Raw genomic sequence first — 15,303 nt, forward strand, 5'->3', positions numbered from 1 at the left:
TCACCCTCACTGGTGAATATTTATGGGGGTGAGCTCATCCGGAGCTTTCACAATGCCCGGACACCCTGACGACATAGGGTCAAAAGAGCTTCGAGTCTTAACCTGGAGCACGTGGTGGCTAGCCACTGCTTCCTCCCAGGGAAACTCTTATCTCCGATAGTGGAAGTGCAAACATTCATGATTCATTCAACAACATATATGCATTTATTCTTAGCCAAAATCATGGCTCCGCCATAACACGGCAATAATCTAGCCATCCGACTCACGGTTAAATCCATAACCAGTCAATTCATTAACAATTAGGGCCCTTCGGCCCATGGCATAACAAGCACTTCCACCGCCATCCTCCGCATCTCACATAATCATCTTTGAATCTCATTGATCATTCGTTTTTCCCTTGCTTCACTCGCATGTTACCACATCCCGTAGCTCCTTTTCTCATTGCTAGGCATATCAGAATGATTTAAGACACAAGTGGTGAGATCGGAGGCTTAGAAGTGTGAAATTTGGCTTTTAAAACTTAAAAATCAACTTTGGGATGAAAACAGGGTCACGCGTACGAGTACTCCACGCGCACGCGAGGATGGCCACAACGCTCATCAATGCATGGATTGAAAAACAGCCAAACGACGCGTACGCGTCAGCCACGCCTACGCACGGGTAAATTTGCGCCCCAGGCACAAAACTAGCACAACTCTGGCATAACTCTCGGGAAAATGGCTGGGCATTTGGTGCAGCGTATCGACGCGCCCGCGCACACCACGCGCATGCGTGGATGGTGCCTTCTTGAAGAACGACGCGCACGCGCCAAGTGCGCCTACACGTGGGGGTCATTCTGCTAAAAATTTTCTAAGTTAAAAGCTGCAGAATTCACAGATTCAACCCCCAATCTTCCGATGGACATAACTTTCTAATTTTAAATCATTTTTCGCCCGTTCTTCGAACGGCATGGACATCTCGGATCCAATTTCACTTCTAAATAGGTTTGGCACAAAAACATGGATCCAGAGTCCAAGTTATGTCCCATCAAAGTATGCCCAAAAATCATATTTTCATACAAAACCACAAAGTGCCATTTTTAACTCTTTTCAAAATCAATCAAAACATGCCAATTTCATCCTTTTTCTTTGAAATCAATCAAAATATACCAAAATTAACATCAAGTCTCCTCAACTCACACATTAACACTTTACCACAATTCACAAAACATCATCCCACCATTTAAACACTTCTCAATCAAATGGCTAAGAGGCAAACACATAAATATGTCATACATTCTTTCTCATCCCAAATTTCTAATAATACCATTTCCAATCAACCATCATTGTACATAATCAATATCATACTCACCATCAACATGGTTTCAACCATAATTCAACCTTAATAAATCATCGAGCATATATCACAACATGCATATTTCTCATACATCATACCATCAAGGCATCAATAATCATCATCATATATATGACCACATCATATATCTCAACCATTTAACAATATCAACAATTCAATGCCTATCTTAGGGCCTCTAGTCTAAGTATTTCCCACCACATTACATATTAAATACGAGAAAGCGAGACCATACCTTAGCCGATTTTCCAAGCTCAACCGGAGCACTTCCAAACCACTTTTCCTCAAGCTCTCAAGGTCTCAATACCTCCAAGAACATATTTTTACATACAAAATCCTCTTCAAGCTTTTCAAAGTCTCAATCAAGCTCCAATGTTCACATATACACAACCTAAGCCACAATCATCATACCCATACACAACATCTCAATACCCAAACATCATAGAATAACAAATTATACTAGGGTTGAGAATTTTACCACACTCAAGGTCCAAGGAGACAAGATTAATCTTCTTTTTTAAGAGAGTTAGGTCCTATAACATCAAAGAGCCCAAAATCTCAACATTTTTGCTCATATAACTCGAAATCAAAGCTGGAAATTCGAAGAGCAAAATATGGCTTACCTCAAGATTGGTTGTATGAGTTTTGTAGAGCTCTTCACGGTGAATGCATGGCCGCAAACGGTGCGAAAATCGGAGCTCTAGATCAAAAGTTATGGTGGTTTGAAGATCAAGGGAGAGATAGAACTTGAGAGAGTGTTCTTCCCCCTCCATTGTAATTTCAGCGTGTGAGTGTGTCAAGTGAGGAGAGAGAGTGCTGAAAACTAGGGTTTTGGTTTAATTGGGCCAATGACCCACTTTGAGTCCGGTTGGCCCGATTTAGCCCGTTTGGTCCAATCTTGGTCCGATTTCTATAAAATTAGTACCAAAATTCTTGTCTCAATCTCCTCTATCATATTAAGCCATAAAAATCACATTTTTGACTTTTTAAAATAAATTTTCATTTATGAGTTAATTAACCGTTAATTAACTGAGTTTTACATATTTAAATTATCATAAATTTAAATTGATAAATATCAATTTAATTTTATCATTATATATAATTTATTTTCAACACATGATTAACTAATAACTTATTTTTGGAGTAAATAAAAAATCTTAACTAAATTAGTCTATCCAATTTAAATGAAGTCAAAACTTACAAGTTAGTATATCCAAACTACCATCTTATCAATTTATTTTTTCTAAACTTATAAAGTTGTATGTTTAGTAATTTTATCTTTTTACACTTGTTATTACTTATAGCTATAATTTTTTACTTCAAAATAAAAAAAAATTGCATCTTTTCGCATATAAGATATGTAGGAACTTTAATTTAGAGACAAATTAAAATAAAATTTAATTTGTTATTTAAAAATTAAATTTTTAAATAATAATTTGCATATCTTTCATATTTTTATTAGCATCCAATCCTCTTAAGAAAAAATAAAAAAAATGTAATGTTACACATTGAGATTATGATATCAATCTGGTCACATTCTATTTAGCATTTAGCACTGTATTATTGAATATGAATATATGATCGAGAGACTATTCATGATCCAGACTGTATTCAATAATGAGACTATGAGAGGTATATATGTACACGTCACCCAAGGTATAATAGCATACTGTAATCTAGTTAATTAACCTAATCCAAGTTGAGGAGCTTGTTTTGTTTTGGCTATGCTTTAGTTACAGTGTAATCTAATTAAATAAGCACTAGGATGGTCGTGCTATTGTGTTATAGTCATATGATATGACCAATCATGAAAGGATCTGCTGCTGCGAATATACTAATCTTAGCAGCTGCAGAATCAGATTCCACGTTCCCGCAGGAACACCAAGCATAGCATAACTTGTCTTTTATCACCACTAGCTCCTCAGCAAAACGGAATTGCCTTTCTGGGTTCTTTCTTTCTTTCGTTTCATCCACTCAATATTTTCTCCCACTATTTTCTTTCTTGAGCACTTTAATTATCAATGAGATAGACTATGAAAGTATATATCCTCTTCTTATTATTGAAAAATCCCGAAACTCAGATTAGTTACCAATTTTTGTTGGTAAAAAAAAAAACCATATTATTTGCCCCACTGTTTATGCATATTTTAATTAAAATAATTGATAAAAAATAAAAATAAAAATAGTATAGAATAAAAAATAAATAACATAGAATAAATATAATTTCTGATAAAAGAATTGTAGTTGATTATGACATTATTTACTCACCGCAGCACGTGTTCCACCATCGCTTTCTTGTTTTGTTTTTCTTTTGTTTGGTAAATCCATCGCTTTCTTGTTTTACATATATAGATGTACTCTTTTTTTGGGTAGGAGTTCGAAAATCAAATTTACTAACGTCACCGAAAAATGGGCTTGTATTGTCCTTAAACCCAAGAGAATGCCCTTTTCATCTCTACTTCGTATGTGAAGATTAACCCAAGGGAAACTCATTGATTGATCAAAAGCCCACAAAGATAACTTACTCATTGAGATAGAATTCATGCAAGCACATCATACACGTACATAACTGATCCAATCCAATAAACCCTAAAAGCAGACACACATCATGCATAATCCATATTCATCAACCTTCCAACCTAGCATTATCATATTAAAAGAGTTCACATAAATAAAAATGAAGAGAAATTGGAGAAAATAAAAGTCATATAAATAATTCACATACTATACCCCTACCAAAAAGAAAAACAAGAGCTTGAGAAATCATGCATGCATGCATGATGTTCCCATAAATGTAACTAACTAATTTATTAGTATCTTCTGGAGCCCATTTTCCTCAAAGAAGAGACCCTGGGGAACTCAGAACTAGTACGAGATTGCTGGTGGCCGTGTTGGGAGGGCGGCGCGTTCTCGCAAACTCTCCAAACCTTGACGGATTTGTCCAAGCTGCCGCTATACACAATCCACTTCTTGTCATTCAACATGGCCTCCGGGTCCTTCTCCACCGCCAGACACTTCACCGGTCCAGTGTGACCGGTCAACGTCGTCAGGCAAACATGCTCGTTGCTAAGCGTCCTCTTCCAGACGCAGATCCCCATATCCGCCGACCCACTCAATATCAAGTTCCCCGCCGTCGCCAAACACAGCACCGCCAGTTTATGCCCCCGAAGTATCCCCATGTGTTCGTACTTTGTCGCCCTCACCCAGAAGTTCACCAACCCGTCCGACGAACCGCCGTACAGAACATTCCCGTCGGCGTTTATCACCAGCGCCGTCACCGCACACTCTTGCTTCAGCAATGTCTGCTGGAAGAAGTGTTTCGTTCCTTTCGCTTGCATCTCGCGCCGCCAGATTTTGACAGTGCCATCCGCGGACCCCGAGAACACCAAGCCTTCCGGCGCCACAACCAAGGAGTTAACGGCGTCGTCATGCGCCACCACAGACTCCAAGCACTTGAAGTTGGAGGCTCGCCAAACCTTGAAGGTCTTGTCCCAAGAAGCTGAGTATATGAAGGCATAGTCCTCCGTGACACTAAGGCAAGAGATGGCGTCGTAGTGCTTGATCCAAAGCACATTGCGGTTCTTTCGAACCTCGATGTAGTTGCTGGGTCTCATGGAGCACTTGATGTAGTTTCTGAGCGTGGGAAGAGTGGCAATGCGTCTGTGTATTTGTTCATTTCTCGAAGACACCTTCCAAACCCTAATCCTGCCGTCTTGGTGGCCGGTGATAATCTTTTCACCGGCGATGACGATGGATTTGACCAAGCCGCTGTTGGATTTGAAGCCTGCAAACTCCTTCTGGTTCTTCCAAACCCTAATGTTCTTGCTGTCGGAGCCGGTGTAGAGAAGGTCCCTGGTGGCAGCGAGGGAGTATATGTGGCCTTCTTCGCGGACGAGGGAGCCAACGAGAGCTTCATCGTTGGGGTTGGTGAAGCCATCTCCTCCAATGTTGGTGTTGTGGTTCATGTGAGAGGACCATGGAGACTTGGCAAGAGGAGAGAGTAAGGAGTCATTGTCAACGGCCATTTGAGCAGTTTCTAATAAATGTGGGGCGTCAATGGTGATAAGGGGTTTCCTAGTGTTCCCGTCGGAGTTGTAACCGTCCATCTCTTCGTGTTCTTTGTATTATTATTCCAAACATGTAAACATTGTATCTCATTCTATGCTTCTTTCTGTAAATGATGCCAACTACCCGCCAAACAATGCTTCTATCTTCATTTTCTCTTTGCCTTAATTAAGCTCATTTCTGTAAACCGTAAGTCTATAACTAATTGGGTTATGACATGTCATCATTGTTCTGTGGATGGATAAGTGCAATCACATAATTAGATAAAAGACTAGACCAGTAAAAAGGATGTCTGACTTTTCTTGTCGCCCCCCATAAAACTTATTTTTGATTTGGTCAATTCACTAAATTTGGCCTTTTTTTTCCTACAACAAGAAAGGTTGCAGCGTTTTAATACTATGTTTTTCCTAAAGACGGGTTGAGGGTTACTACTTTAGCAACAAGAAATACTGATACATGTGACCAAAGAATAAGGAAGGGAAAAAAAGAAGGGAAAATCCAACAATATTGTGTATACCAAATTCATTGAAAAGTCATAACCATTTTTAATTCAGTTTTTTAAAAGGATCGAGACTCATATACCATTATATATCTACAAATAAAGTTAATAATTGATACTAGTTAAATAATTTAATATATTTAATTAAATTATTTTATAATCATTTTAATTATTTAACTTTACATGAATATAATTATTTTTATTATTTGAAAAAAAAGTAACAACTTTTTTTATCAAATAATAAAATAGAGAATAAGAGGTGAGAGGTATTTAAAAAAAATTAACAAACTAGCTATGATGATAGGGATGGATCCAAAAATATTATCATGAGGTTAATAATATATATAATATTAAAAAATTATGCAAAAAATTATATAATATAAAATGTATTATAAAAATATACCAATAGAAAATATATTTTAAAGTACAAAAAATATGTATGTATTTTTTTATTAACGAAGTAGTCGATTCTTCGTATCATAAAATTCATCAATAATAGAATTTGTGTCAAATTTTTCAACAATTTTCTTTTCAATATAATTAAAAGATAAATAACAAAAAATTCATCTTTCGTTTTATTTTTGAGTTATTCTTCACAATATTCAAAGCTGACAAAGATTTATCAATTGTAGTAGTTAAAACAAAAAGAATTAATACCAAATGAATCAAGAAGGACGCACACCAGAAGAAAAAAATCCACTTTATGAAATTTAAAAAATTTTATTTAATTAAAAAATATTAGTAATAATATCTTTTCAATTTTTTAATATTGTTATTTACTTTTTAGATATTAGAAATTATTAATATTTAGGTTAAACTGAATTTTTATTTATATGATTAGACTAAATACTAAATAAATTTTTAAAAAAATTAAATCATATTTAATAATTTATTACTGCTAATCTTTTTTTTAAAAAAGCTCCCCCCGCCCTCGAGTAGGTCCGTCCCTGTGATGATGAGAAATTGATAGATGGAAACCTAATCAAATATATATAGATTATAATCAATCCCTTTATAGCAACATTCAAATCAGGGAGTATACTGTATAAAGAGCAACCTATATAGATGTGAGGGTCTCGTGGTTTTACTGGGAATATAGAAACAACTCTTATAGTCCATTGTTTCCTTTTTCTTTTCCGTTTAGCTATATCATCTCCGTGCAAAGAAAGAGTAATCAACTATACCTTCAAAATTGAATAACCTACTAAAGATATATAACACGTGCAAGTCTCTTCTAGTAAGTAGTCTTTCGATTAGGTTCGTAGAGCATACTCAATCTTTGTGTTGCTTCGAATTGTTAGATAGTTTTTTAAACATTTAAAATAGTGTAATTTATACGTATTGCGCAAATTCTTTTATAGAAAAGCACTTAAATAAAAACACGTCTAAAATATTTTTTTTAAATATGTTTTTTAATAATTAAAATTTAATATATAATCGATTAAATTATGTTATTTTTATCAAAATTAGGCTAGACAAATTAATTTAATAAAAAAAGTAAATCAAATTTTGAATTAGTCTAAATTAATATTATCTTTTATAAAAAATAATTACAATACCCTTATTATAAAAAGTGACTAAAATACTTCTATTATATATATTAATTTTGATAATCTTAAATTTTAACTATTTTCTTCTCTACCGTTATAAAATTAGAATTTAGAATTTTCAAAATTAATATATGTATAAAATAGAAATATTTTAGTTATTTTTTATAATAGAAATATTATAGTTATTTTTTATAAAAAAATTAATTTAGATCAATTTAAAATTTAATTTATTAATTTTTTAGCTAAACTGATTTGTCTAGTCTAATTTTAATAAAAATAATACAATTTAATCGATTATATGTGTTAAATTTTAATTATTAAAAAATATTTTTAAAAAATGACGTTTTTGACATCGCTCACTCTTTTATTTCCTGTTTACTGATCTTCTTTTGTTTGCAGTATATTGTTAGGAAAATTTTCAAATATCCTATAATAACGAAATTCAACTAATTTTAACATCGATATTCTAAAAACATTTGAAATTCTTCCAAGTTAATTAAAGTTTCCTTCCTTTCCCTCTAATTTCTATCATTTGACATCACACTCTACAGCCAACCGAATTCATTGGTGGTTTCATGATAATGTATTGAATCACGATGCATTCGCCAGTTTCCACGAACTCTTTTGTCCCTACCAACACACTTTCGTTTGCACTGCATCCCCTTTTGAGAGAAAACAACGGGCTTTGGCCTTGAAGAAATAAATAATCGATCCCCTTAAGCGAAAACCACTAGCTATCCTATAGTAGTAAAATTAAAACAGCGGAGCTCAAATGGATTTATATCTACGGCATACAACTACTTTCTATATAAAATATTTGAGCTTGCTCTGTCATTTCAACTCTTCTTGAGCAGAAAACAGAGAGAAAATGGCTTTCATTATTTCCAGAGGTGAATCTACTTTCTCAGAGACTGAGAAATCAAGTCTTGAAGAACACCTAGAGGGCAAGGACTCTGCAATAGTGGACAAAATCTCGTCCGAGCTCCAGTTGAAGTCATCTTTGTCATCCAAGGCCTCATCTCAAAGCCTGAGCAAACAAGCTGTTCTTCAGCGCATCCGTCAGCGAAAGCTACTTAACAAAATCAAAAACACTGTTGAAGGTTTTACCAGCAGCTCGGAAGGCAATACGGCCACGGAGCAGAGGTGGCTCCAGCAAGAAGACTCTTTTTCTGCACCTTGACCTTAAGCTACCAACCAACAAGTGTATATTATACATCCCGATATGAGACATAAGACTAGTGAATTATTGATTAATTGTGGGCTGCTAACGTTAAGGTTGCATTTGCGGTCGAGTACCAAGATTGTAGCACTAGATTTTCATTAGCAGAACTGAAGTTGTATTTTGTTATTTTGCATTCAAATGTCTTTGGGCTGTGTTCTAAACGGGAAATTCTTTCATAGTTATTCCTTCATCTCAATGTATCTCAAGGTTTGGGAATCCTTTTCCTTAGAGCAAAAAACACTCTGGATAAATAACTATAAATATATCTTGAATATCCTATATGTTAGTACAATTCTCCCAGGACAAAAATCGATAATATCAAAGATGCAAATAATTCCGAAACGCTTGCACCTATTGGCAATAGAAAAGAAGGAAAAAAAATGCTCACTTCTGTAATATCACACCAGACTTAGAAAGGAGCCGAAATGCTCTGTTGGAATTGTTCAATGCAGAGGACGATCTCTGGACTGACATTTTTCTTTTTTTCAAGAACTCTAAGGCACCCTGTACACATTGAGGAGGGCCTAGTTCGCTCAAAATAACAGGTTCCAAACTGCAAACCATTATCAGAATAGATAATATTAGAAATTAAGAAGCAACATGATTAATACATTAATTGCTCTTAGAAATAAATAAAGGATGAAATCCCCCTCACCCTGAGTTCTTTGATTTCCTCTTCTTTGAAGTGGCAAGGTTTGTTTTAGCCTTCTCCTTCTCCTCATCAGAGTCAGGCAAGAAAACTTGTCTGCAAATGAATTATTGCACTCTTACATACATATCTAAACCATTATGCACATTAACATTTCACAAGGGAGAAAGAGAGGTGACACATACTTCTCACGAGCTGCCAGCATTTTCACTATGTCATCTGGAAGAAACCCTGAAGCTGGATTTGAATTATGCTGAGGCTCAGAACCTGATACATCATCTTCTTCACCTTGAGCAGTGTCCTTACTTTCTTTGGATTGTCGAGGTGTTAATTTCTCAGCCCATTTCCTCCTACGCTCTTTCCCTTCGCGAGCAACCCTATTGAGCAAAGTCATGTTAGACAACATTCACAACCGCTTAAGTTGACAAATTTTTCATGAATCCAATAATAAATCCTGGAAAGTAACTTGAACAAAGCTGAATAACACACAATCATATCTCATGAATTTGTAAGTTCTAATCATAAAAATAATGTTAGTCCGAATGCCTTCATAGTTTTATCACTTTATGCATACACTTAACATAACAGATACGTAGAATTTACAAAGAGATTTATTTTTGAATAAAATCGTTTGAAGCCTCGCATATTTCAACCGAACATAGTTTGTGGATTTAACCAAATAAATAAATAAATAATTTCTAGTTTCACTTGGGAGGGAAACAACTGAAACTGAAATTTAGGTAAGCATAGAAAATAACAAAGCAGTAAAGCGTTTCATACCTAGCTTTACTTTCTTTTTGAATTTTGCGAATCTCCTCGTCTTGTTGTATACCCTGTGAAGCGCAAGCTTCGATTAAGCACAAACTACTTATCCAATAACAAAAACGGATTTTAATTTTGATGAATTGAACGGAGAGAAAAACAGGGTGAAATAAGGAAAGACCTGCAGAGCTGTGAATTCCTCAGGGGCGTCGGAATCACTATCTTCTCTGTCAAACATTATTGAATATTGATGCAATTTCGAGTTTGAATCTCTCTCTCTCTCTCTCCTATGGAATCGAATTAATAAGAGCTAGGGTTTAAGCTGGTTCAGCATGTTTTAATTTTTCCGTCATTGTTACCCTCGTGAGGAATTGGGCCTGAAATCTTTTATTGGGTCAATAGACTTATTGGCAGTTTCTATGGACACTCTCTAAACAGGATATTAAAGACAAAAAAAAATGTTCAACGCACACAAGGCCTTGACGTGTATTAGCAGTAGGGGTGTTCATGGCCGGCTCGGCCCTAAACATTTTAACAGGCTAATTTTGTATGATTTTACGAGTCTAAGATCAAGTAAAGGTCTCAAAAATCTCCATTTTTAAACCAAAAAAAAAATATCTCAAAAATAGATTTGGCCATTATTTTGAGTCGGGTCTGTATTAAGGCAAACCTAATTTCACTCGACCCATGTGCACCCTAAAAGAACTGAAAAAGATATATATGTTTTTTATCGAAAAAAAGATATATATGTTTTAAATTAATTTTAATATTATGTTATATTTATCATAAGTTTCTTATTTTATTTTTAATCATACTTATTGAATTAGAAAATAATTCAAAGAAGCATTGGACAAATTTAAGTTGAAATAAGAATATCAACTTTTCGGTAACAGGTTTCTTCTTTATAAATAAGTGTATCATAAATAAGTTTTTTTATAAATTATTGTTAAAACTTTAAAGACCTGGTTTTCACTCGATTTGGACTCGATATAGTTGTGACTCGAAAATGTTTAGATTTTATCGGGTCTATGACTGAGTTAGAGTTTAAAAAATAGACCCAATATATATTTAGAGTCGGATTTGGGTCAGAACAAACTCGGTTTCACTCGGCTATAAACACCCCTAAATAGTATTAATGATCTTTGTCTTGCTATGTGCATTTGGATTTGAGACTTGTCTGAAATTAACAGTGGATGAAAATTTTTTAATGTTAGATGTGTGAGTGTTGTGATGTTAATAGCTAAAGTTAGGAGTTATCCAATCTATTTTCGAATTTCTTTAAGTAATCAATTAAGGTGTAGTCAATTAGCCATTTTTTATTTTTTTATTTTTTAATAAAATATGAATTTAAACTATTACGAAAGAAATTTAAAATTTAAGTAAAAAGAAATATTTAAAATAAAAAATATTTAAAATTATTTTAAAAAATTTAAAGTTATTATAAAAATTCTTAATTAAAAAAAAGACATTTAAACTGTATCTAAAAAGATTCAAAACCTAACAAAAAAATAACTAAAATTATTTTTAAAATGTCAAAATCTAACAAAACAAAACATCCAAAAACTAAGTAAAAAACATCTAAAACTATTTAAAAAGTCCAAAATCTAAAAAGAAGAAACATAAAAAACATAAAAAAATGAAATATCTGTCAAAACTTAAGAGTAAGAAACATCCAAAACTAGTAAAAAGAATAATCCATGAAAATTACTGTGTTCAGGAAGGTAGAACTGCGGCGGTGATCGAAGAAGCTGCATTCACGAGCGGAGGACAACGGCGGGGTGTTCGTGAGGGGAAGACAGTGGCCGTGCTTGACGGTGCTGCATTCGCAAGGGGTAGAGAGTGGCGGTGATACATTCGTGAGGGGAGGGCACTGCAGTGATGGTCGGCGGCACTGCAAATCCTGTTGCAAGGATTGTCGCATGCGATAGTGTTGGACGAAATGGAACAGCGCCGTCAAGACACGCCGTGGAAAGAGAGGACGCAAGAGCAGGACAGTTCTAATTAAGTATAATGTTGTAGGGGCAAATGCTCCTACTATAATTTAGATTTTTTTTTTAGTAGTACATGATAGTAATATTTATTTGTCCTATTAAATTATTAAAATTAGCTTTAGTTTTTCTATAGTAACTACTTTAATTAAAAAAAATTTTCTAACTATAAATATCAATAAGACTCGACTTCTAATTATATTGGAAAATGAATTTTTAAATAATTATTTAGTGATATATATATATATATATATATATATATATATATTGAAAATATAAAACTCGAAGAAATAGAATTTTAAATTATTTGTTATTATTTAAATTACTATTTGAGTGTTTTAATTTTTAAATTATATATTTTGAAGACTAATCGTATTTTATAATAACAAAATATAATCATAATAATAATCATGTTATATGTACATAAAAAATAACTATTTGTATAAAATATATATTAAAATATAAAATACACATTAAAAATAAATTAAATAATGCATGTGTTTATATATAAATATATAATGCTTAATAACTATTTGATTTTTTATATACACATAATATTTTTATTATAAAAATTATTGTTATGTTATATAAATTTTGTCTATATTGTCAAAATTTTTTAGATTTGTCATTGCTTAGGAGCGACTATCAGGCGCAGCGAAAATGGAGGATGCATGGGTAAGTGGCACACGTGTTGGATGGGAGGCCGCGAGGATGACTCGCAGACGCGAGAGAGGACGGAAGATACAGTGACAAATGACCCAAATGCGATGGAGAGAAGGATGCAGGTGAAAGAACGAAAATTGTCAATGAAAACCGTAATTTCGGAGAAGAATAATGGGAACAGGAAGCTAAAATAAAGGTGAATGTTATATAGCCCGTATTTCTAAACTTAATTTTAATTTTTTTTAATTTTAAAATTAAATTTTTAAAAAATTATTTAAATTGGCTGCATATATAGTTAGTTTTGTAAATTTTTTTTATCAATTAATTAAAAATATTATAAAAGAAAAATAACAAATGACCATAGTAAACAAAATCTGAGCCCAAATTACGAAACTTTTACCATAATACTTTAGTAAATGGCGAATTAGCGATCATCATCATATTGTGTTGCGTGGTTATATAATGTTAAACAGGTGTTTAGAGTTAAGTTTGATTAGTTTTTTATAATTAAAGTCCAATCTTCACTTCAAGTATTGATAAATCAACAATTATCAATTATTATTTATTTATGAAAAATATTAAGGAGCTAGTAATTTTAGTATTTTATAATTATTAATTAATCATTAATAATATTTTTAATAGTTTAAAATTATATATAATAATAAAAGATTATTTATTTTTATTTTAATAGTTAAATACTAATTAGAAAACACAAAAGTTACTAAATCCATATATATATAGGCTTATGTTAGCATAGTAGAAATGTGGGCATTAGAGAAGAAGCTTCGATTGGATGGTCATGATTCAACGTCATCCGAAATAAAATGTTGATACGATGACAAGGAGCCTAAATTGCAATTGACTAGTCACATGATGATAGGCTTAATCATCATTGGAGATGCTAATTCATAAGAATGAATGATATAAATTGACATTCATTTTATGCGAAAGGATAAAGAGGCATACATTTATTTGTCCAATCTAAGCATTTTCGAAAAGAGTGTTAGAGAGAGAGAGAAATAAAATTTATTTTATTTAATTTTTATTAATTATTGTGAATTCAATAAAAAAATAACTTTTGACAAATACAAATAAAAAAACATAAATATATATAAATTATAAGAGATAAATATATATACATATCTAATATATTAATATATAATATATAAAAAAATTAGTATATATTTAATATTTTATGTTCGGTTGTCGGACTCCGGACAGGTCGGGTATACAGGTGGAAAGATGGGTAGGTGAGGACGCCTTAACTTGGGTCGCACTGGTAGCGGACTAGCCGAGCTGACGAGCACTTGAGCTGGTGAATGGACGAAGGGGGGTGCCACCTGCAAAGACACTCCGACGCCTAAGTCAGAAATCGTACAAGCAGGGGAAGTGATGTGTAAGGTGACGTACCTCGGGGGAAGAGCCAATCTTCCCCTTATATACATGTCAGTAGTGGGCCCCCTTATGGGACAGGCCCATATTTCCAAGGACGCTGTCTTGCGGCCGTGTGTGTGCCGTACAGGACGCGTGTCCGGGTCGGTTGGAGGGCGTCTATCCGGGTCGGGTACTGCTTGGGTCGGGTCGGCCCAAAGCTGATTCTGGGCCGGGCCGTAACAGTGCCCCCACGCGCCAATGGTAGTCGTGGAAGCTACCAATGGCGTGTCGTCTTGCACCTCGTCTGGTCGGCCGCTCGTGGGGAGGGTGTGCCCCCAACGCGCGTCTCTTGATTGCTCAGACAACCGTTCCATCGCTTCGTTTCCTGCGCCGAGCATTGAATGCTCATAATGGGGTAAAAACCCCGTTTGAAAAGACTATTTTGCCCTTAGCAGTTTCGCGCTTTGGAGGTCGTTTTTAAACGATTGATTTTGGTGTTTCTATACTTTTTTACACTCCCTGCTCTTCCTTTCTTCCTTCCTGCTACAAGATTTCAAGGTGTTTGCTGTGGTGCCTCCGTTCCTGCATTTTCTCCAGACTCGCAATCATCCTTTTTCCCTCAATTTAGGTAAATCTCGAATCATTCCCCTCTTTATGCATTATTTTTGGTATGCTTGTTGCCTTGGTTCTTTGGGTGTTACTGTGCAACTTTTTAGTCACGAGTAGACGTGTTAGGGGGAAAAGTACCATTCCAGGGTAGGTTTTTCTCGCTCTTTTAGCCATTTTAGTCTTGTTTGGTCTTAGTCGGGAAGTCGTGAGGGCGGTGTGTGTATTCGGCTTGAGCAACCGATCTCTTAGACTAACTGGATGGTACCCCCATGTAGGTATGGCTCGCACGGTCTCCCGGGCATCCGTTAACCCCGCGGCGTACGACCAATATGCTTGGGTCGTTTCCGATATAAGGGAATCACCCAACCAAATGGGCGAGGAGGAGCTCACCGAGTTCCGACAAGCCGGGTATTTGTGTGGCGGGACTGATGAGGAGGCCAATTACGACGCCTTCGTCCCGGCTGCTCACGAGCGGTTGTATGAAATCAACTTCCAAACCCGCCAGGTCGCCGACTGGATTTGGTTCTACAAGGCCATGTTCACTCAAGTCGGAGTTCGCATTCCGTTCTCAG

The 15,303-nt window shown here is 34.7% G+C and overlaps 2 protein-coding genes across 2 annotated transcripts; both read right to left on the minus strand.

Moving 5' to 3' along the window:
* Window positions 1–3,846: 3,846 nt before the first annotated feature.
* LOC112800624 (protein JINGUBANG-like) lies at window positions 3,847–5,539 on the minus strand. Its single transcript, XM_025842965.3, has one exon. The coding sequence runs from the start codon at window positions 5,454–5,456 to the stop codon at window positions 4,161–4,163; it is 1,296 nt and encodes a 431-aa protein (XP_025698750.1). The 5' UTR covers window positions 5,457–5,539; the 3' UTR covers window positions 3,847–4,160.
* A 3,304-nt stretch (window positions 5,540–8,843) lies between these two features.
* LOC112800625 (uncharacterized) lies at window positions 8,844–10,509 on the minus strand. Its single transcript, XM_025842966.3, has 5 exons — window positions 10,279–10,509; window positions 10,116–10,168; window positions 9,521–9,712; window positions 9,342–9,431; window positions 8,844–9,239 (listed from the first exon to the last, which is right to left on the minus strand). The coding sequence occupies exons 1-5, from the start codon at window positions 10,333–10,335 to the stop codon at window positions 9,071–9,073; spliced, it is 561 nt and encodes a 186-aa protein (XP_025698751.1). The 5' UTR covers window positions 10,336–10,509; the 3' UTR covers window positions 8,844–9,070.
* Window positions 10,510–15,303: the final 4,794 nt, after the last annotated feature.

The sequence above is a fragment of the Arachis hypogaea genome, chromosome 5 (assembly GCF_003086295.3).
Source record: "Arachis hypogaea cultivar Tifrunner chromosome 5, arahy.Tifrunner.gnm2.J5K5, whole genome shotgun sequence".
NCBI classification, from domain to species: Eukaryota; Viridiplantae; Streptophyta; class Magnoliopsida; order Fabales; family Fabaceae; genus Arachis; species Arachis hypogaea.

Bases quoted from the DNA above. Each gene is read 5' to 3' on its own strand.
- LOC112800625 (XM_025842966.3), bottom strand. From the start codon at position 10,335: ATGTTTGACAGAGAAGATAGTGATTCCGACGCCCCTGAGGAATTCACA. The intron at 9,432-9,520 runs GTATGTGTCACC...ATTCATTTGCAG, and splicing joins ATGCTGGCAGCTCGTGAGAA to ACAAGTTTTCTTGCCTGACT. The intron at 9,240-9,341 runs GTGAGGGGGATT...AATGGTTTGCAG, and splicing joins AGGAAATCAAAGAACTCAGG to TTTGGAACCTGTTATTTTGA.
- LOC112800624 (XM_025842965.3), bottom strand. From the start codon at position 5,456: ATGGACGGTTACAACTCCGACGGGAACACTAGGAAACCCCTTATCACC.